Source organism: Prunus mume, linkage group LG3 (genome assembly GCF_029339155.1).
Source record: "Prunus mume cultivar Tortuosa linkage group LG3, ASM2933915v1, whole genome shotgun sequence".
Classification (NCBI taxonomy): Eukaryota; Viridiplantae; Streptophyta; class Magnoliopsida; order Rosales; family Rosaceae; genus Prunus; species Prunus mume.
Genome location: NC_142700.1, coordinates 895,398 through 916,205, shown reverse-complemented (window position 1 = coordinate 916,205; position 20,808 = coordinate 895,398). Strand labels below are relative to the sequence as shown.

Below are 20,808 nucleotides of genomic sequence, written 5' to 3'. Positions count from 1 at the left end.
GATGAGAGAGTAATATGCATAGCAGCATGGGAACATGATTAACTTACATAGGGATCTTGGTTCCTCAGTTTCAGTTTCTTCTTTGCCATAGCAGAAACAGACAAATTTCTTCACCTTTCCTCTTAATCTTTATAGAATAGTTCTAGATTATAATGCAGAAAATGATGGCAAGTGCCACATTATGAGCTATTAAAGCTAATTTGATTGATCCACGGCCAGTCGTTGGTTTCTATGGGATTTAATGTATATATTATATAATAAGAATCGAATCAAAGTCTTTGAAACAAGAACAGCCTTCTCTAGATTATGTCACCAATGTGTCTGCATAGTTGAAGCATAACATAGGACTGTGACAATGTCCATAAATGGAAAGAAAAAACAAACAAATGCAGCGAGGGTAGTTTTTGAACATGCATTAATCTACACAACTTCTTCAGACAAATGCTTATGCGATCTCAAAAATATTACTGATGCTGCACTTGTGGCAAAATTTTAATAAAATTATTATTATGTTAAAATTTGATTTGTCTGATGCTACTGAATCATCAAACCAGAGATTTTTAATTTCTCTCTCGTCTGCAAATGGGAATTTAATATCTTGAATGTGACGACTCACTCCTTGAAAAGTAGAGTAAAACTGTAAAATAATCTGACTATCTGAGTGAAATAATATATTTTTAACTCTTTTTTTTTGTCTTTAGGCTGCAGGTACAGAAGTATATTATAAAATAAAATACAACTGCACGTGACGGGGGGTAAGTTGGTAAAAGTAACTGGACAATTCCATTTTGTTACCACAAGTTCCCCTTGCACACCAAAAGTTACTGGCCAATCAGAAACTGTCGACAAGAGTTGGGCGTCACACCTTCATTTTGGGCCCACCTAAAATTCAACGGTCCATGATTGGACTATGAACATTCACATGCACCACTTCACTTCACGCACTGGACTTGAAATCACTGATGACAGCTCACAAGAGCCATCATCTACTGTTCTCTTACTCGCATACAAAAATGAGCTTATGAGCTAAGCTCTGCTCACAAAAGCACCACATTGATAGGAAGAGATAAATTGAGAAAGATTCATAGTTAGATTTGGCGAGAGAGGGATCCATTTGGTTACCTCACCAAGTCTACTTTGAACTCTCTCTTCTCTCTCTCTCTCTCTCTCTCTCTCTCTCTAGATCTAAATAAGAAACATTTTTAACTTGTTTTAGTTTGCTAGAACAGAAAATGAGAGAATGCAAGCTTCTTTCTTTTGCCATTGTTTTGGTTCTGTTTCTTGTTAATGGCGTTAATGGTGAAGACCCATATAGGCTCTTCACTTGGAAAATCACTTATGGTGACATTTATCCTCTTGGTGTTAAGCAACAGGTACTTTTGGCTTTTTTACTTCATTGCAGCTTTCAAAACTGTTCTTTACTAGTTGAGACAGAAAGCGATTATCTTTCAAGCATTTGTGCTGGTCTTGGGAGCAAATGAAGTTCTTTTCTTTCTGAGTAAAAAACAACGTCTGTGGAGTTTCTGATTAGTGGGTTGAATTTGAATGACTGTTGCAGGGGATCTTGATCAATGGGCAATTTCCAGGGCCTCAGATCGATGCTGTGACAAACGATAACTTGGTCATCAGCGTGTTCAACTACCTACGTGAACCATTCCTCATTTCTTGGTAAAATACTCTGTTTCTGTCTTCCAGTTTTTATAGTCTTTTTTTATATATAGAAAATTGTGTTTGTTTTCTGAGAAAATAAAAGAAAGTAATTATGTTCTGAATCTGGGGTAAAGCATATAATTCCAAAATGCTTTTCTTTTTTTCGGTTTCCCTCCGTAGTCTCAGCTACTAAACAGAGCAACGATAAAATGTTTTGTGTCGAAACTTAAAAAGTTTCATCAGCCTCTACTCTACCAGATCTATGGCTGCAAAACTTGACTTTCATATAGAAATTAGAATAATTCTCTTACATACATGATAAGTAAGAATAACTCATGCGTCTATTAAGCATGTGAATGAAGTTGGGGTTCGTTTAGTAAAGTTGGCCGTAGGTTAGAATATGCTGCATATCCTTGATATTGATTATAAAGGGAGTTTTTGTTCATAAAAAGAAAGAGTGGTGATTTCTCCACTCCTAAAAAAGGAGTGTAAGTGGATAAAATAGGAGTGGGGAAATCATTACCCAAAAGAAAACTCTTACAAAGTAATTAAGCAACTTTGACCCTTTCAGTCGCTTTCTGTCGGTTTGGGTTTATTAAGACATGGTACGGACATTCATTTGAGGATATGACTTTGTTTGGAATGTTGTTTTAATGTTAAAATCTCAGTTATCAAATTAAATTACCTCTTATCTCAAAAAACCTATTGCATGTTTGGCCATGCCACACCACACTGCATGATAATTATGTATGTGCAACTGGGACTGGCCTCGTATTGTGAAATCTGATCCTTCACATGCTCCATCTCTTCCTGTCCACAGACATGACCACACCACGAACTACATCATATTCTATAAATAAACAAGTGTTACTCAGACCTAGATAGTGAGCCCGTCTGCGTTATATCCCTGTCCGGTTTATAACTAGATCAAACTTGAGTAATTACTTGAACCAAGTCTAGACATTTGTTAGTAAAAATGGGCACAAATCTAGTAAAATATCTCTTGATTTACCATTTTCGCAGAATTGCCATCTGCACGCATGTCAGCTGTTAAATGTGGAAAACATTGACATCCAAAGAGTGCATTTACTGTTTAGCCCCACAAGCCAGAGTAGATCTAACTTCACGTGCTGTCAGATCCTTGATTTATGACAAGCAAAACCAGCATTCAATCAAGTCTAACTTGGTGTAGTAGAGAGGTGGAGGGGGCTTCCACGTTCAATGCGTTAGAAGGAGACTGTTAGTTGAAACTACTAGTTTGTTGATTTTTGATCTGCCACATTGTAAATAATTTGCTGGTGGCTTCCTTTATGCATCCAACTTCAGTTTGATGATATAAAATTTTGGAGGGCAAAACCTTTTTGAAAGAATAAATAGTAAAATCTGTCTTATGTTTATGATCAAGTGATGCATTAAGTTGCTAACCTTTTAAGTGACACTATTGAGTTTCAATCTGACTGTTTCTTCTGTAGGGATGGTATACAGCAGAGAAGGAACTCATGGCAGGATGGAGTTTATGGCACAAACTGTCCAATCCTACCAGGGAAGAACTTCACTTACAATATCCAAGTCAAGGATCAGATTGGTAGCTTTTTCTACTTCCCGTCCTTTTTGTTCCACAAAGCAGCTGGAGGGTTTGGCGGCATCAGAATCTGGAGCCGTCCTAAGATTCCGGTTCCTTTCCCTAATCCTGCTGGAGACTTCACTGTATTAGCTGGTGACTGGTATAAGACTAATCATTATGTAAGCAACTAAGCATTCTATTATGTCACATAACTTGTTTATATTTTGGTTTTATTAATATTCAAATTTTGTTCCTCATCATGTATATATACATATATATTTATAATGTTCTCTTCTCGGAAATTTAGATACTGAGACGAAGCTTCTTGGAGTTTGGTCGCAATCTTCCCTCCCCTGATGGGCTTCTTATCAATGGTCGTGGCTGGAATGGATACACATTTACTGTTGATCAAGGTATTCTAAAATGAACATCTCTTCTTCTTTGTATCCCTTCAACAAACAGAGCTCTTTCTTTGAATTTATCAGCTTCCATTTGGGTAACTGTTTATTTGCATGTGCTTATAACTAAAGGCACAATTGGCACCTCATTGTTTCAATAATTTGTGTGCAGGGAGGACATATAGGTTCAGGATATCAAATGTGGGGCTTACAACATCCATTAACTTCAGAATTCAGGGACACAAGTTGAAACTGGTTGAGGTAGAAGGGTCTCATACACTCCAGAACATCTATGACTCCCTTGACATCCATCTTGGACAGTCCTATTCTGTCCTGGTCACAGCTGATCAGCCTGTCCAGGACTACTACGTCGTTGTCTCTTCGCGCTTCACCCCTCGGGTACTCACCACAACAGCCGTTCTTCACTACAGCAATTCGCGCAAGGGAGTTTCAGGTCCTCTCCCTTGGGGTCCTAGCACACAGGTTGCTTGGTCCCTCAGCCAGGCAAGATCTATCCGGTACTTCAAATTCTCTGCTACATTATATCAGCATAACACATAAATATGTCTTTACACATACAATGCTTTTGAAAATCTGATTGAAATCCAAGTTTGATCATTTTGTTGGTGTTTGAACCAGCTCGAACTTGACAGCAAGTGGACCAAGGCCTAATCCCCAAGGCTCCTACCACTACGGATTGATCAAGCCTGCCCGGACAATCATGCTTGCAAACTCTGCTCCTTATATCAATGGGAAGCAGAGGTTTGCTGTCAATAGTGTCTCATATGTTCAACCAGACACTCCTTTAAAACTTGCTGACTACTTCAAGATTCCGGGGATTTTCAGCGTTGGAAGCATACCTACCAACCCCACAGGGGGAAGCGGCTACCTCCAGACCTCCGTCATGCACGCGAATTTCCGAGAGTACGTTGAGATTGTGTTCCAGAATTGGGAAGACACCGTGCAGTCATGGCACATTGATGGCTTATTCATTCTTTGTAATGGGGTAAGATCATGCGTATAGTTCTAAAACCAGGCGTTAAAATTATTTATTGTGTCTTATATGCTTGAGTGATTTTGACATTAATTGGTGGGATAAAATCTTGCAGGATGGATGGAGGACAGTGGACACCAGCAAGTAGAGCACGTTACAATTTGAGAGACACAGTTGCACGTAGCACAACTCAGGTATTGTGATTTTTGTAAGAAAATACTAATTGGTTGGATTGTTTTTATTTATTATTAAATGTTTGATTTTGGGATTTGTTTGGTTGCGCGCAGGTGTATCCGAGGTCATGGACTGCAATATACGTGGCACTGGACAATGTGGGAATGTGGAACGTGAGGTCTGAGAACTGGGCCAGGCAGTATTTGGGCCAGCAGTTCTATCTGAGAGTCTACTCTCCTGCAAATTCATGGAGAGATGAATACCCAATTCCAAGAAATGCTCTGCTTTGTGGCAGGGCAAGAGGCCGTCGCACTAGGCCTCTCTGAAATCTCATACCATTCAACTATTAGATTCTATATATGCTTCAGTTGGGTCAATTTTTGTCACGAGAGGGTGACATAGTTTTATCCTAAGTTTAGGAGCATCCTTGTAATTGTAACAATTCGCGTTTCATTGGGAGCTCCTCTTGAGCTTCTAGATTTTTTTTCTTCCAATATTGTTATTGCTAGATGGGTTATCCACTTCAATAACTCCGAGAGAGTAATCGAGTTTATCATCCTAAATTGAGTTAATTTAATAAAGATAAATAATAATAACAGTTATTTATGCACTCGAAATTCTGTTTTCGATTTCTCTTTTTCATTATGGCTTGTATTAAAAAAAATGAAAGGTCACCGAAGACCGGCATAGACGGTAAAGAAACGGATGCCAGCAAGCAACGCAGCATTGTGTGTGTTATGCTTTGTGCTTCCTGGCTGTATGACAAGTTTGGCTTTGCTACTTTCTCATTCATTCCATTCCACCATCATTATACAATATAAAAATACCACAAGCTTTGCTTACGACGTCACACAACACTTGTCGTCTCCTATGCTTCTTCTGCCAATGCATGCCACACAGACTCAAGACTCAGAGACAGACACACAGAGAGAAGAAAGAGAGAATATTCTTCCAATTCAAAACCGCCTCTCCGACTTTGGATCTGTTACTGAAACGGCATGGCCATGGAGGCCACGTTCCGCTTATGTCATGAACTTGGTTTCAGCCATTTTGGTCTTGTCCACATGAATTAAATTAAATCAATTAATTAGGAAACTTCCATCCAAATTCCCATCCCACCAATGTGAATGACGTTTTCATCCCCGACGTGTCTCTCAGCCTGCAATGCCCGACATGCGAAGCATGTCTACGTTTCAAAATCTGCAAACACACACTTCCCTCATTGTGCTCATCCATTGCTTGCATGTGTCGGGATTTGGAGAAATTATAGAGTAATACGGATATAACTTCCCTTTTGAACGGGGTTTGTTTCTTGCTTGCGTTTCAGAATTGTGATGAGAGACGCGACTTTGAGTCATCCATTAGTTAATTTAATTGTATGTGTGACTTATGAGGGAGGAGTGAAAAGTCTTTTCGGCTGGAATTAGGGAATGAGCTTGACCGGTGAGGAGAGTGAGACTGTGAGAGTGAGGAGTGAGCGAAGGGAGCAGGTTTGAAAATATATTTATTTGATTGGATGGCAATGCAACTTGCAACTTGCTTATTTTGGTATGTTTCCTTTAGGACATGCAACTTGCTCAGCTCATCATATAACGTACGTTTGCCTTTCCTTTGTTTTCTTGTCAAACCTATTTATTTATCTTGTTATAACGTACGTTTGCTTTGCTGATTCCCATACTATTTCACATCTATTGACTCCCAACAAATATTTTTTTAAAAAATATTTATATTATATTAATTAATAATTATACATTGACTTGACCTCACTCTACTTTTTAATAATTCCTGTTTAATCTTTTTAATACATCATCTCTTCTTCTTTTCTTTTTTTTCTTTTTTTTAACCCAGTATAGCAGTAATAAAAATCTATACTAAAATAAATATAGCAGTAATAAAAATATATATGGCTTGGGTTGGGTTTTTCCATTTTCACCCAATCATGAAGGCATTTTTGAACATAAAACCACACAACCTCTGCGCAGGACTGAAATTCTGCGGGGGTGGGGTGGGGTGTGTCCCAAAGTTTTTTTCTTTTTCCCAATTGAAACTCCAAGGACTAAAAATTAAGTATCCCTTTGAGCCTGAGAAAAAAAAAGGCTGCCGCTAAAGGACACAATTCTCACCAACTGGTCATCTCTGTATTTATTCTCTTTCAATTTGCTGAGCCCCTGCAGTGCAGAGGCCTCATCTGATATATATCATCACTCTCTCTCTCTCTCTCTCTCAAACAAGTTAGGCAATGAAGAGCTCTCTCAAGGGGTCTCCATCTTCCTGTGTTGACAATGGCGATGATGACGATCATCAAGCTGGACAGAGGTTGGTATTATACCATCATTTGCTAGCTGCCGCTGATCATCATCAGAGAAGCGGCCTGCAGAAATCGCCGTCGTCGTCGTCAACTCCGGTGAGACCTTATGTTCGCTCGAAAATGCCTCGCCTCCGTTGGACACCTGATCTTCACCACTGTTTTGTGCATGCAGTCGAAAGGCTTGGCGGCGAACAAAGTAATTAAATTCCATCTCTCTTAGTTAAATAATATATATATATCATTCACATAATAATTAATATATGATTTATTGTTCTTAATTAAAATTACAGGAGCTACTCCAAAGATGGTTTTACAGATCATGAATGTGAAGGGCCTTACCATATCTCACGTTAAAAGCCATCTTCAGGTAATTAATCTGATGATTAATTAATTCAAATCCCCCTTCTTTTTTTTTGCTTTTTAATTATTTTTATTTTTGTTCATTCTTTCTCACGTTGAGGTTTGTGACGGACAGATGTACAGGAGCATGAAGCATGAACAAGGCATCCAAGGTACACATGTACAGAGCATATTCTATTCATGAACTCATGCATGCCCCCTTTGACTAATTTGAAAGAAAACTTTTGGTCCATGCTTTTGTAATTTTTCATCTTTTGAAGGAAGCTAAGGAGACTCTGTAATTCTTTATAAAGCTCTAGCTAATAATAATTGAATTGAACATAATATTTTGTTGCAGCAGCGGCTATGGCAGCAAAAAGGAATGGTATGTTCCAGGCCTTGGAGCACCCAAACAACTCAAACTTATTGAAACCAATCAATAGCAATCAACCTCGTTATTTTCAAAGCAACGATGGGATGCAAAACATGTACAACTATGGACCCTCCCAAAGCAATCAAACTTGCTACATTGAACAGCTTGATCTCAACACTACCAGCCCACTGCCAAAATGGTTCATTTCTGAATTAATTATATTATCTCCCTCTATAATTTCCCTTAATTATACTTATGTGGTCTTAATTTTTACAGGAAAGATGAGACGAAGCAAGCCATGTGGATTGAGAAAAAAGTGACGAGGGAGCAGAATCCAAATTCCTTCATCATATTCAAGGATCTACTCAAAAGATGCACTGATGCACAAGTACCACTCTCTCTCTCTCTCTCTCTCTCTCTCTCTGTAGCTGCTATGTCTCTCTGGGCTCAAACAGCTATTTTATATATTTGTGCAAATATATTCCATATATAATTACGTATGACTTTTCAGGAGAGCAATGATCAAGGAAAAGCTGTGTCGCTAGTGAGTGCAGGTTGCAAGAGCAATCATAAAGAATTTGAAGATGTATTATTATGTGAAGAAAGTGAAAGTAGCATGAGAGTAGTTTCTAATAATGATGCAAGAATGTCTCTATCACTCAACTCGTCACCGAAAGCTTCTCATGAGCTGTTGAGGCTCAGCAAAGCTGCTGGGAATTCAGATATGAATGATGTCTCTCTTGAGCTTACTCTCAGTACTTAGACTATATATTCATGCACATAATCGATAGAGACCATGTGGAAACTTCATAAAAAAGTGCCCTCTTTTTTTATTTTGCAATATTCTCCTCCAATATCTAGTTATACATATGAACTACTTGCTACGTGAATCTATAAAATTAAACTCATCCAATAACAATTAACAAATAAGGCTCTCCAAAGTACGAGTGACAAAAAAAAAATGTAAATAGCGTGACATATAAAATACTATAAAATACTGTTATCAATTAACTTGGTCACAAAAATGTCATGTGATTTTTCTTCCGACTTTTGAGCAACGTGTGTGTGATATATATATGTAAGGAATATATTTTAAATTTTCTCTTGTGATGAAAAATGTGTGTGATTTGACTTTAGAAAGTAGTTCTCTCTTCTCTCTCAACCTCTCTCTCAACCAAGCCAGTTAGAGATGAGTTGACTTCATGCAAAAACAAAGCAATTAAGGGAATGTTTATGTTTCGTGATAAAACTACAAATATAGGTTACTCATGTACATGAAGTGGGATATATATATCTTCCCTAATTTCAACCTACCAGCTTCTCTACTCTTGTTCTTTCATCTATATATTGGAGCGTTTGTCCCGAAGAGCCAAATGTCCCAAATCGAATATCACAAATCTTTGGCTTAAATATTCTCTCACATAAGAAGAAGAATATCTATTTATATATAGATTCCTGATGGCTAGCTCTACTAAGGTTTTGGTGTTTGTGCTTGTTGGTGCGCTTATATTCATCAGTGGCACTACATATGCCAGGATGGTTAATGAGGATGTGAGCAAAAAGGGTGCTGGTGCTTTTAAGGAGGCCAAGACATATGCATTTTTCCATCACAAGTTTCCAGGTTATGGATATGGATTAGGTAAAGGCATAGGTTTTGGTGGTGACTTCGGAAGTGGAGTAGGCTATGGTGGTAATGTTGGTGGGTTTGGGAGTCAAAGTGGGTCGGGTTCCAGTTCCGGTTCTAGTTCCGGTTCTGAATCTGGCACTAGCACTGGAGCTGGAGCTGGATCTGGATCTGATGCAGCAGCCGGAGCTGGGGCTGGGTCTGCAGTTGAAGGGCAAGGAGCTGGTGGTGGATCGCCTTGAGTGTTCTATATATGTATGCACTAATTCTTCCACCGGTTCTCAACTTGTGGCTGCAACCCATGTATTAATATATATATATATATATATATATATATATAGTAGCTGGCTAGCTAGCTATATAGTTACTTTGTACTATCATGTGGTCGATGTACTACTAGATCTATGGAATAATTAAAAGCTACCCAATTTAAATGTTCTCTTTTGATTTATTCTCCCTCTCTGTTCTTATTATTATTAGTGACAATACTGATTTGATATTGATTCTTAAGTAGAAATGGATGGTGAGACAGTAAGGAGTTTGTAGCTCAAATAATTAAGAGTTATTACCTCTGCATCGGAAGTTCTGTTTTTGAATTTCCGCTCTTCAGTATCGCTTGTGTAAGAAATTGATGGAGATATGGTCCATGGGACTCTATTAGCCCAATGTTGGATTGGATACAGGAGGAGACTAATATTGTACCGGGCTTTTTTGGACTATACTGTAGTAGTGGGCTAACCACAATCCAGGACCATGTTCAAAGATTCAAAATGAGATATATTTTTTTTATTATCAGAATTTAAAATGAGATCTAATATTCAGAAAAATAAAATGAAAAAAAGAAAGAAACACCAACATATATTTGATATCCAAAAAACATTGGGATGTGCTTATTCTTTCATCCCAAACTTAAGCAAAAACATATCCCCATCTCAACTACTAATCTCTTGCCATTGGTGTCCAGAATGTCCCTGCCCTCACCAACTTTGGTCGTTAGGCGATCACCTGTCCTCAGTTCCACAATATGGATACCTATGTACTCAATTCAAGGGCCAACGAAACAACTTCCTTGGTGGGTCCCGCTTTTACTACAGTTTTAGTCAACCTCGGACGAGATGAGCGGCATAGATACTGTCGTGTCTGACTCTACCATCACAGCCGTTGATACATCAAAATGCACAAGAAGGGAATCTGGGTGTGACTGAGACTGTGTGAAAGACTGAAACTTTTTTCCCTAAAAAAATTATTTCTTTTATTTTTGGGTAAAGCTAAAAGATTTCTAAGAGGAGTGAGAAATGAGAAAGCGATAGCATTTCATCAAAGAATAGAAGATTGGGTTCTTTTGTCAGGTAGTGGTATCACCACTCGCTAACGATGGGGTGTTTTGGTTGTCTCGAACTCGATTAGGAAGGGAAAACCCTCCTCCACCCACTATATACCACCAACCATTTTTTCTTTTCTTAAAATTTTATCAACATATCTGTCTCTGTATCTCGTACTTACACTCACATATATAAAAATCCCATCTTTTTTAAATCTGTTTTTCTGAGTTTGGAGATGCTCATTTGGGCTCTCAGATTTGCCTGTATTTGAAGAACAACAGATACCAGAGACAACCCACGTCTCCGTATGTGAGTTTTCTCGTTCTCTCTCGCATGTGCAATTGCATTTCATTGGGTTTGTTTTCCTGAGCATCTCTTTTTCTTTTTGTATTTTCGTTTTCCTTTCCAGATTAAATTATGTAAGATTAGGAGATCTGTGTGGTTGGCTTGCTTACTCTTTGATGGTTCTGAATGATTGAGATCCACATGATGATAATGCTCTGATTTATTGGAATGCGTTAAAACATGATTGTTCTTATAATCGAATCTGATTGAGTCAGTAGCATTTTTCAGTGGTCTAAAATTTGTTAACTTGACTCGGTGGATTCTCAAATGTATAGTTTAATAGTGGTATTTAGCAGTGGTTTGTAAAGGGACCTGCTTGATCATCTCAACTGTGTTTTTATACCATTGGATGACTTTAGAGTCTATATATCTATATCTCATTTTGATGATAATGGTAGTGTCTCAATGCAACTCTATAAACCAGTCTATATGAAGTGGGATGCAACATTTTTTATGGTTGATTATTGTTCTTGGAGAGATTTGAGGATGTAGCTTGAATAGTTAGTTCCCCATTTCGAAAAGCTCTTAGTGATAGGACAAGATATAGTATATCATTTATGTTGTTTGAGACCTATCTGTATTTTGTAACATGGACCTAAAAGTCACTATGATTATGCATATCAGATATTTCTGCTAAGATGAGAGGAGCGGGTTTATGGCAACTTGGCCAGTCAATCACCCGACGTGTTGCTCAGGGTGATAAGAAGGCTGTAGCTCGCCGATACTTTGCCTCGGAAGCTGAGCTCAAAAAGACAGTTCTCTATGACTTCCATGTTGCTAATGGCGGAAAGATGGTGCCATTCGCTGGATGGGGCATGCCTATTCAGTATAAGGACTCAATCATGGACTCCACTCTAAACTGTAGGCAGAATGGTAGCCTGTTTGATGTCTCCCATATGTGTGGGCTGAGCCTAAAGGGGAAGGACTCCATTCCATTCCTTGAAAAGCTTGTCATTGCTGATGTTGCTGGACTTGCCCCTGGAACAGGGACCCTCACTGTCTTTACAAATGAGAAGGGAGGGTCAATCGATGACTCTGTGATTACCAAGGTTACTGACGACCATATATACCTGGTGGTAAATGCTGGATGTAGGGATAAAGATCTTGCTCACATTGAAGAGCATATGAAGGCATTCAAGGCTAAAGGGGGAGATGTCTCATGGCACATCCATGATGAGAGATCTCTTCTAGCTCTCCAGGTCAATCCTTTTCCTTTGATTCTTATTATCTTTCTACTAAATCTAAATATTCCGTTTTGCTAGAACTGATTGTTTGATTGCAAGTTTTGCATATTTGAAACTTGTCTGATTCAACTGCTGCTTCTTTTCTCTTACATCAAAGACCAATTTCAAAGAAGTTTAAGTTAAGTACGGTAATTAGAACTGTTGAACTCAATTGAAACTTACTTAGACTGATTTGGCCAATAATTCACCAGTTAAAACTGTTGCGCTTACAATAGTGAAGCAGGCTGACAATTGGGCATGGTTTTATTTTGCTTAAATAGCTGATTAATATCTCTTATGGTTTGATTTTGCTCCAATAGCTGATTAATATCTCGTATAGTAAAATGTATAATGAGGAAATTAATTATTCTGTGCAGGGACCTCTTGCGGCTCCAACTCTCCAACACTTGACGAAAGAGGATTTGAGCAAGTTGTATTTTGGAGAGTTCCGAATTTTGGATATCAATGGGGCGCACTGCTTTCTCACAAGGACTGGGTATGTTCTTCCATATGCATTCGTGTGATGTGAATGCGATTACTAAGAAAATGATTGAAGATGATGAGTGAAGCAATTTAACTCTGTTCTATGCTTTTCTTTGGTGATATCTGAACAAAGCATCCAGGCCTCAGACTGCAAACTTTCATTTCCGTTTGTTTTTTTTGGTCAACAACTTTCATATCTGTTTAGTTTACAAATATGTTATTATTTCCGTTTTCATCAACTTGGCATTTCTCCTATTTTATTGGAGTGAGCGATGAATGACATTTGATTGCGCTTTTCACTGAGCATTGTAGGTACACTGGTGAAGATGGATTTGAAATTTCAGTTCCTTCTGAACATGCAGTGGATCTTGCCAAAGCAATCTTGGAAAAATCTGAGGGGAAGGTGAGGCTGACAGGATTGGGTGCTCGTGATAGTCTCCGGCTAGAAGCTGGGTTGTGTTTGTATGGCAATGATATGGAGCAACACGTAACACCTGTGGAGGCTGGACTCACATGGGCTATAGGGAAGAGGAGAAGAGCGGAAGGTGGCTTTCTTGGTGCTGAGTTGATACTCAAACAACTTGAGGAAGGTCCTTCAATCCGGCGTGCTGGTTTCATCTCTTCAGGCCCACCTGCTAGAAGCCACAGCGAGATTCAAAATGAAAAAGGTGAAACCATTGGGGAAGTCACAAGTGGAGGATTTAGCCCCTGCCTGAAGAAAAATATAGCCATGGGATACGTGAAATCTGGATCACACAAGGCTGGCACCAAAGTTAAGATTATTGTCCGAGGAAAGGCCTACGATGGAGCGGTCACAAAAATGCCTTTCGTACCTACAAAATACTACAAGCCATCATAATCCAAGTGCGGTATTTCATCACTGGGATTTTCTAATGTTTCCCTTTTGATTTCTTGATAAACTTGACTGTTTCTGTCAATGCTAATTTCCTTTCTCCACTTGCTCTGAATCTGGAATGGAATGGGATTTATCTTTTGTCTTGTGTTGTTTATGTTCCACCTCTTAGCAGCTTGGATGATCTTTACTGTTGATATTTACACTTTCATAGCTTAAACCGACATGTGATTGACCATGTTATAATAATCGACGGGACAGATCAGTCTGACGTAAATTACAACCTTGAAAAAGACTGGACACATTTATTAGGGAGAATTAGATTGACCGCAATGTCCCCTTACCCCATTTATTATGAGCGACTCCCAACTCCAGGGCCAAGTCCAACCATGCAATGGTAAGACATTGTTTCAGAGTCAACATTTCCGGTGAATCTAAGCCATCCAATCCAGACCAGTTTCTTGTTGTTTTGATGATAAAAATATTCCAAAACGCTATAAACAACTTTATTTTGTTCAACTACTAACTTCACAACTCCCTCCTCTTAAATTAAGGACATAAATTATGTTTAAAAAGTCAATGACTCTCAGAACACGGTTGTTTGAACACTTAACAAAGCTTAATTAGATAGATAAAAAAAAAAACAAAAGACTAAATGTTTCTATGTCATGCATGACAGCAAATGATGCGGAAACAAAAAAATCAAACACATTCTTCTGCGAATATTGTAGTGTGAAAAATTTGTGTTAACATTAATTCTTCTATGTTACATGATTGTACAAAGAATCTATTGTTACATTCTAAAAAGAACCAAAGAATCAGAGGAATTTTCCTATTTCTGTTTGTACAACATTTGATGAACTACTTAGAAAAGCTTGCAACCAAATTCATCTATGGATGTTCCCTCGAGACGAGATGAAGCTGATTTTAATGCAAGTTCTCTAAGCTGATCCGAGCTTCTTCCCAATTGCATAGCAACCTTCATTTCAAACAACTCCCCATTTTCTCTTTTTTCCAAATCTTGTTCTTCAAGTGTGGCTTGAATTGTATCCTCCAATTTGTTGAAGAAGCCAGCGCAGTTCCTATACATCTCAAACACCATCCCAATTTGCCCACCATGCTGAAAAGCATTAACTGCGCTAGCCAATGACCCTGCAGCCACTGCCACTATGGCACTAGCTGACCCATGGCCCACAAAAGCAGAGCCAATGGCTGCAACCCCAGTTAGCAAAGGGCCTGAGATTGCCAAAATCTTGTTGATCTTCAACACCAAGCTCCCCAGTCTCTCATAGTCTTCTATGTCTTTCGTCTTCACCACTTCAATAATTTCCCTCATTTCCTCTTCAAGTTCAGCACTCCACCCATTAATCTTTCCCATCTGGGAGTTGGGTTTGCTTGGCTTTTGAGATTGAATATTTTTAGGCCACCAAACAGCTGGCTCAAATTTTTTAGGGAACTTTTCAAGCATGGCTCCAAGCAAAGGAAGTGGGTAAGCTTTGTCAAGTGCCAAGACCTTCTCCATAGTGTCCTTCACATCTTGTTCAGTAGGATCATGAAGAGCAAGCATGGTTTGGATTTGGCTCTGGAGCTGCTTGAACAATCTTGTGGCATTGCGCTGTTCCTCAGCAAGCTGCGAAGGCTGGATCTTGTTCATCACAAGAAGCATTCCGGAGGCTGCAGAGAACAAAAGAGTGGAGGAGATGTTCAAGGCCAAAACGGACACTCCAGCACCGGCTGCAGTGCCTGCAATTCCAGCCATGAGTGAAGCTGAGAGAGTGATCATGTTGATGGAGTTGAGAAGAAGCGTGTTCCAGTTGTCGCGCTGCTCGCGAATGTTGTTGTGCATCTCAACTCTGTCTGCTACGGCTTCTAAGATTGCATAGAGCTGAGTTGTAGCGGTTGTAGGAGTTGCTGGAGTGGCAGAATGGTTATTGTATGAATCATTATCAAGGATATGTTTTGGTTCCCTCAATTGAAGCCCCTCAAGAACTAGCTTTGTTGCTGTTTTTGGGACTGCGAAGCGAACTCTTGGGAGCTTGGGGACATGGATAGCAGCATTGATATTTGATCTCCTTGAAGAAGAACAGGATGAAGAAGAAAAAGAAGAAGAGAAAATGAGAGTTGAAGTTTGCAAGGAAGCCATTTAACTTGTTTCTTGGATCTCTTTGGTTGTGAAGTAGAGTATTGAAATCAGAGAGGATCTGAGTTTTTCTCTTTGGTGCCTTTCTTGCTGTTGTTGTTGATGTAGTTGTAGGAGGAGAGGAGTTTGAGATGAAAATAGAAGGTCCAATTCGGTGTTATTTATAGTGGGGAAGGACAGCTGAAACTGAACCAAAGGAAGAGGTCAGATTTGGAAAATGTTGACCGGCTTGAACGGGCAAAGTAGACTCAGCCCATTGGCTGACCTGCAGCCTGACCCATTCCCTTATTTTAAATTTTCTCTGTTCAAGATTTGGTCCACCAAGGCTTCACACACACTCTCTCTCTCTCATGCAAACATGCAGTAGCGGTACCCTACGTGGTACTTCACCTTGTCAACAATTTAATAAGCTGCTAGCAACTTGCAAGTTTTGTGACCTCCTATTTGATTGAAGTGGTCTCTTCACTGGGTTTTTAAGATGGACTGAGTTTTTTTATTTATCCAACTACTAGTTTTCAAACCTCAACATTATATTATAATATCCTAAATATTTGGTCTTTCTTTTTTGGTACACTTGTATCATTCCGATCCTTGTCACTTGAATGAATAGTGCGGTTGCTTCTATTAGTGCTTTAAAATATGTTGAGGTTTACTATTTTGTTACATTTTGTTTTGTTATTTTTTAAATTTTCCTTGTCACAAATCACACATAATATAACAAAACAAAATGTAATAAAATAGTAAACCAAATTTTGTAAGGTAAAGCGGGTTTAGGCTTGAATACGTAAGTCAGACAAATTTTTTAGGGTGGTGAGTTCGCCCCATTGCAGCCAAGTTTGATTCTCCTTTCCCGTAAATTAGATTAATTTAGAATAATTTAGATTGTTGCTTGTATTTTTAAAAAAATTGAAAAAAAAAAAACATTTTTAGGCTTGGTTTGACGCCATGAGGGTTTGAGCGTTTCCAATTTTGATCGGATTAAATTGACTTTCCAATTTTCCAACTTTACATTCGGAACCCGTTCCTAAAAGGAAGAAAAGGTCTGCTTGCCCGTGATTGGAAAAACCGTAAAAGGAGAATATATGCGAAGTAACCCAAAAGATACTCTCTCCCCTGATAATTGGGCACTCCGCTCCGGCGCAGCCATGGAGGGACACATACAATACAAACAAAATCTCAGCTTGACAGTCTTGAGCTACAATTAAATGCCTTAGAGATATTTCACTCAATCAAAACTACAAACTGAAAAGCGCAACGAGTTAGTTCCTCTCAAGAATTGGAAGACTCTGTAACAAGGAAAAGCATGGGGTCGATTGCAAAGAAGGGGTTGCAGCAGTACTTGCTTCAGCTTCAGCATCATCCTCTCAGAACTAAGGTCAAATCCCATGTCTCTGTTAATCTCACTTCTGTTGTTTCAGTCCAATTTTGTGATGGGTTTACCTTGATTTCCTCTGTTTTCCGTCTAAACTCCTGCTCGCTTAGTTGCCCAGAAAGTTTAGGGAAGAAAGCCAAAAGAAAGGATTTTCTTTATAGTTTTAGATTGTTTTCTCATCTGGGTTTTCAAAGATATTGTCTTTTAAACTCAATTATGACTGGTACTTGTGCTAATTTAGTCTCTCTATCCTAGCCATCAAATGCTGTTAATTGGGAATTTTTGGTGATACCTTCGTTTCTTTTTCGAACAGGCAATTACAGCTGGGGTTTTGTCAGCGATCAGTGACATAGTGTCTCAGAAGCTCACCGGCATCCAGAAACTTCAGTTAAGACGGCTGCTTCTCAAAGTGGTAAGGTCCCATTTTATTTTGGTTTCTTGGTTTTCCAATTACATAAAGGATTTGTATATTTGATTTGCATGCGCTCGCAACTGTGTTATTCTTTCTTCTATATAATTGGATGCTAAGCAGTTGAGCTAAATGAATGGAAAGATCCCAATTCCCTACCGTAGCTAAATGATGCTGTTTCTATTTGATCATTGCCACACACACACATTTCATTTGGCTAAACTCATAGCCATTGCTCAACCTTAATTAGAATAAGTTCTGAGCTAGATTTGGTCTGAAAGACCAACGTAACACTTATGAACATGATTACACTGGATGGCACTTCAATCAGGTGGATGCCTAAAACCTCACCCTGCATATCACACAGACCCCTGACCTGGGTTTTTGGATTAAGGCATGCAGTTAAAGAAGATAATATCACTAACCCTGTTTACAAATTAATGTAGCAAACAGAAAATATCCCAGTAAAATGCAAAATATACAGCATGGTTGTCAGGGATAATGACTAAAACTCATTATGCAGTCATAATTACAATCATTATTGGGTGATATGTACGTTCTTGTTTTTCTGAGAAGATTCTGTAAGAAGTTTGGGTGGATCTTCATGACTCTATTTGCTTGGCCCTAAAAAGTATTAATGTGCTGAAGGAAAGAAGGTTTAATTTTTTTGCTATATATGCACACATGTCTATTGCTAATATGTCAATTTTGATGTGTACAAGTAATATTACATGTGTTGTCCATTATAACCTTGCATTTCTGCATGCAGCTTTTTGGAGCTGTTTATCTGGGACCATTTGGGCATTTCCTGCATTTAATACTTGATAAGATTTTCAAGGGGAAGAAGGATTCAAAAACAGTAGCCAAGAAGGTAAGGCTACTCTACTTGCCTTCACACGCTTTGGTTTTTGATTGAGAAATCCATGGTAAAAAGGAGTGACTTTTCCCCCAGCTATTGAAACCCCACATGGCTGCAGAAGTCCGAGTCATGGGTTCCTACACTTCATATTAATTATAGCCATCGTTATTTAAGTGGCATAACTTCTGATCTCTTCCTCTTCTTAAACCAAAAAGGTTGTGCTCATAAAGAAGATTTTATTGGTCGTTCTAAAATTTCTAATTAAATTATTTCAGGTGCTGGTGGAACAGTTGACATCTTCTCCTTGGAATAACTTGCTTTTCATGCTTTACTATGGCTTGGTTGTGGAGGGTAAGTATATAATATGTCAAAACTTGTGATCATCAATTTTTTATGTTTGAAATGTTGGCATGTGAGAAGTACAGTTGGAATGCAGTAGTTCCTCGCAGCCCTTAAATTTAATTAAGATCTGAGCGTTGAGATTATAATATTATTAGTCAAACAACTCTGAAATTTTCAAAGAAAGTCAGCCTAAAAGAGTCATGTTAGCATGTGGGACAGATATGAATGTAACAGCTTATGTGAACTTTGCTGCTTATTGTCTAAGAAAAGATGTGAAACGCAGGAAGACCCTGGACGCATGTAAAGAATAAAATTAAGAAGGACTACCCGTCAGTGCAATACACATCGTGGACGGTATAATTCTGTCTCCATTGTGATTTTTTAGGAACACCTTATCAGGAAACATAACACATTTTAAACCTTGACGGATGAAAATGCAGTTCTGGCCTGTTCTGGGTTGGATAAATCACCAGTATGTCCCTCTCCATCTACGCGTCGTCTTCCACAGCTTGGTCGCTTTTGGCTGGTACAAGCTATAAGCTTAATCTCCTTTTTTCTCTATAATAATTAATATCCATGTTGTTTTTGGTTCCTGATAATATTTCCCGATTCATTAACAAACTGGCTGGCCTTGTGCTTTTTTTCCTTTTTTCAGGGGAATTTTCCTAAACTTACAAGCAAGATCTGTGGCATTACCAAAGGCTAAGTGAAGCAACGGAAATTTTTCGATTGGCCTCAGATAATTTGTGCTCCCTCCAAGTTACTTCCAGTCACAGATGGTCTCTCTTCAACAATTATGAAGTCTACATAAAGCAGATATAAGCCCTGGATCCCTTTTTCATGTATGCTGGATCTTGTGAACGGTATTCGAAATGACTAAATGTGTGATCTGTGCTTATTATTTTTTGGTAAGCAAGTATGAATTGACATGCTACATTGCATTATATATTGTTGCAATGAACTGCAACGCTTCCAAATCTAAGCTGTAAATTGCTTACCCTGTGCAATTTGCATGTGATTGCGACAGCTCAAAGCCTCAAAGCCTCAAAGCCTCAAAGCACAAAGCAGGGGTCATATCATATAATAAACCACAAAGCTTTTGCTTATGTTGCAAATAAGCCATGAAGGACAGCGACTCATTCTCTAATAGAATGGCAACTTTGAATAATCTATCCACCTTGTGCCATCTCTCCTTGAATTGAGGGCTTATTACACTGACCGTGACCCCGAATACATAATCATGTTCTGTTCTCTGTTCCCGCTTTGCACCGTTGTTTCCTTTGCAAAACGAGTATGAGATGTGTCTAAAATGAACGTTGGGATGACTTGCTAATTACGCATTGTGTGCATCCCCAAGTCGATGCTTGTAATGTAAGGCTTTAAAAGATTACCAAAACAAATTATAGTAAAGTAGGATGTTCAAAGATTAAACGCTAAGAAGGATTCTGAAATATAATTCAACAATTGGTTATGTAAGTTTGATTGATTTAGAGATAGTGTGGAATTGCCAATTGAAAATAAAGATGAAACCACCACTATGATGATGAAAAACACATCACCTTTGCACCAATAGAGAGCACATTAAGCACCCGTACATCACCTTACATGTATTTTAATTCATCCACGTGAGGCATTTGAATGAACCACAAGACCTTCACACCATAGGATGTGAGGGGAAATGCCACTAAAGCCTACTAGGCCATTGCTAAAATTGAGAAATCAATTAAAATGTAGACCAACAGTTTACGATAAATATTGGATTAGAATGAAGATTTCTTCGGATTCTTTGGAAATTAATTTTAAAAACCAAATATTCCTTCTGCCTAAGAAATTGGTTTTGTTTATTAAAAAACCACGTTCATAATATTTTATTTTAAAAAATATATATAAACTAGATTAAACTAAAATGGACTGACAATTTATTCTTGTTGTCCATGAAATATTTTTACAAAACAATAGTTAGGAGTAGGCGCATTATTAATATCGGTGCCTTAGCCTTCCAAACTGAAAAATATAACTCCCTAACAACTGCCATG

The 20,808-nt window shown here is 38.5% G+C and overlaps 5 protein-coding genes and 1 pseudogene across 7 annotated transcripts; 5 read left to right on the top strand and 1 right to left on the bottom strand.

Annotated features, from left to right (window-relative positions):
- The first annotated feature begins 1,232 nt into the window (after positions 1-1,232).
- LOC148918358 (L-ascorbate oxidase homolog) lies at positions 1,233-4,622 on the top strand (annotated as a pseudogene). The gene is made up of 6 exons (XR_016124986.1): positions 1,233-1,373; positions 1,559-1,668; positions 3,123-3,393; positions 3,522-3,627; positions 3,785-4,130; positions 4,252-4,622. The product of XR_016124986.1 is annotated as an L-ascorbate oxidase homolog (transcript).
- LOC103324416 (protein SKU5 SIMILAR 14) lies at positions 1,312-5,397 on the top strand. Its single transcript, XM_008226470.2, has 8 exons — positions 1,312-1,373; positions 1,559-1,668; positions 3,123-3,393; positions 3,522-3,627; positions 3,785-4,130; positions 4,252-4,618; positions 4,722-4,800; positions 4,894-5,397. Exons 6-8 carry the CDS (start codon positions 4,593-4,595, stop codon positions 5,104-5,106), a joined length of 318 nt encoding a protein of 105 aa, XP_008224692.2. The 5' UTR covers positions 1,312-1,373; positions 1,559-1,668; positions 3,123-3,393; positions 3,522-3,627; positions 3,785-4,130; positions 4,252-4,592; the 3' UTR covers positions 5,107-5,397.
- Positions 5,398-7,019: 1,622 nt separating this feature from the next.
- Positions 7,020-8,661, top strand: LOC103324465 (transcription repressor KAN1). Its single transcript, XM_089047986.1, has 6 exons — positions 7,020-7,284; positions 7,379-7,455; positions 7,564-7,600; positions 7,786-7,999; positions 8,077-8,188; positions 8,312-8,661. The coding sequence occupies exons 1-6, from the start codon at positions 7,020-7,022 to the stop codon at positions 8,561-8,563; spliced, it is 957 nt and encodes a 318-aa protein (XP_088904112.1). The 3' UTR covers positions 8,564-8,661.
- A 2,005-nt stretch (positions 8,662-10,666) lies between these two features.
- Positions 10,667-13,791, top strand: LOC103324417 (Glycine cleavage T-protein family). Of its 2 annotated transcripts, none has more exons than XM_008226471.3 (4): positions 10,667-11,055; positions 11,716-12,290; positions 12,692-12,810; positions 13,110-13,791. In XM_008226471.3, exons 2-4 carry the CDS (start codon positions 11,730-11,732, stop codon positions 13,654-13,656), a joined length of 1,227 nt encoding a protein of 408 aa, XP_008224693.1. In that variant the 5' UTR covers positions 10,667-11,055; positions 11,716-11,729; the 3' UTR covers positions 13,657-13,791. The 2 variants fall into 2 exon arrangements, with proteins under 2 accessions (XP_008224693.1, XP_088903908.1); XM_089047782.1 differs by having other exon boundaries at positions 10,737-11,051.
- A 584-nt stretch (positions 13,792-14,375) lies between these two features.
- On the bottom strand, positions 14,376-15,902 carry LOC103324419 (putative F-box protein At4g22030). Its single transcript, XM_008226472.2, has one exon. The coding sequence runs from the start codon at positions 15,791-15,793 to the stop codon at positions 14,516-14,518; it is 1,278 nt and encodes a 425-aa protein (XP_008224694.2). The 5' UTR covers positions 15,794-15,902; the 3' UTR covers positions 14,376-14,515.
- Positions 15,903-16,830: 928 nt separating this feature from the next.
- PMP22 (Peroxisomal membrane 22 kDa (Mpv17/PMP22) family protein) lies at positions 16,831-19,716 on the top strand. The gene is made up of 7 exons (XM_008226473.2): positions 16,831-17,165; positions 17,476-17,574; positions 18,341-18,442; positions 18,706-18,781; positions 19,056-19,126; positions 19,213-19,298; positions 19,428-19,716. Exons 1-7 carry the CDS (start codon positions 17,094-17,096, stop codon positions 19,480-19,482), a joined length of 561 nt encoding a protein of 186 aa, XP_008224695.1. The 5' UTR covers positions 16,831-17,093; the 3' UTR covers positions 19,483-19,716.
- The last annotated feature ends 1,092 nt before the right edge of the window (positions 19,717-20,808 follow it).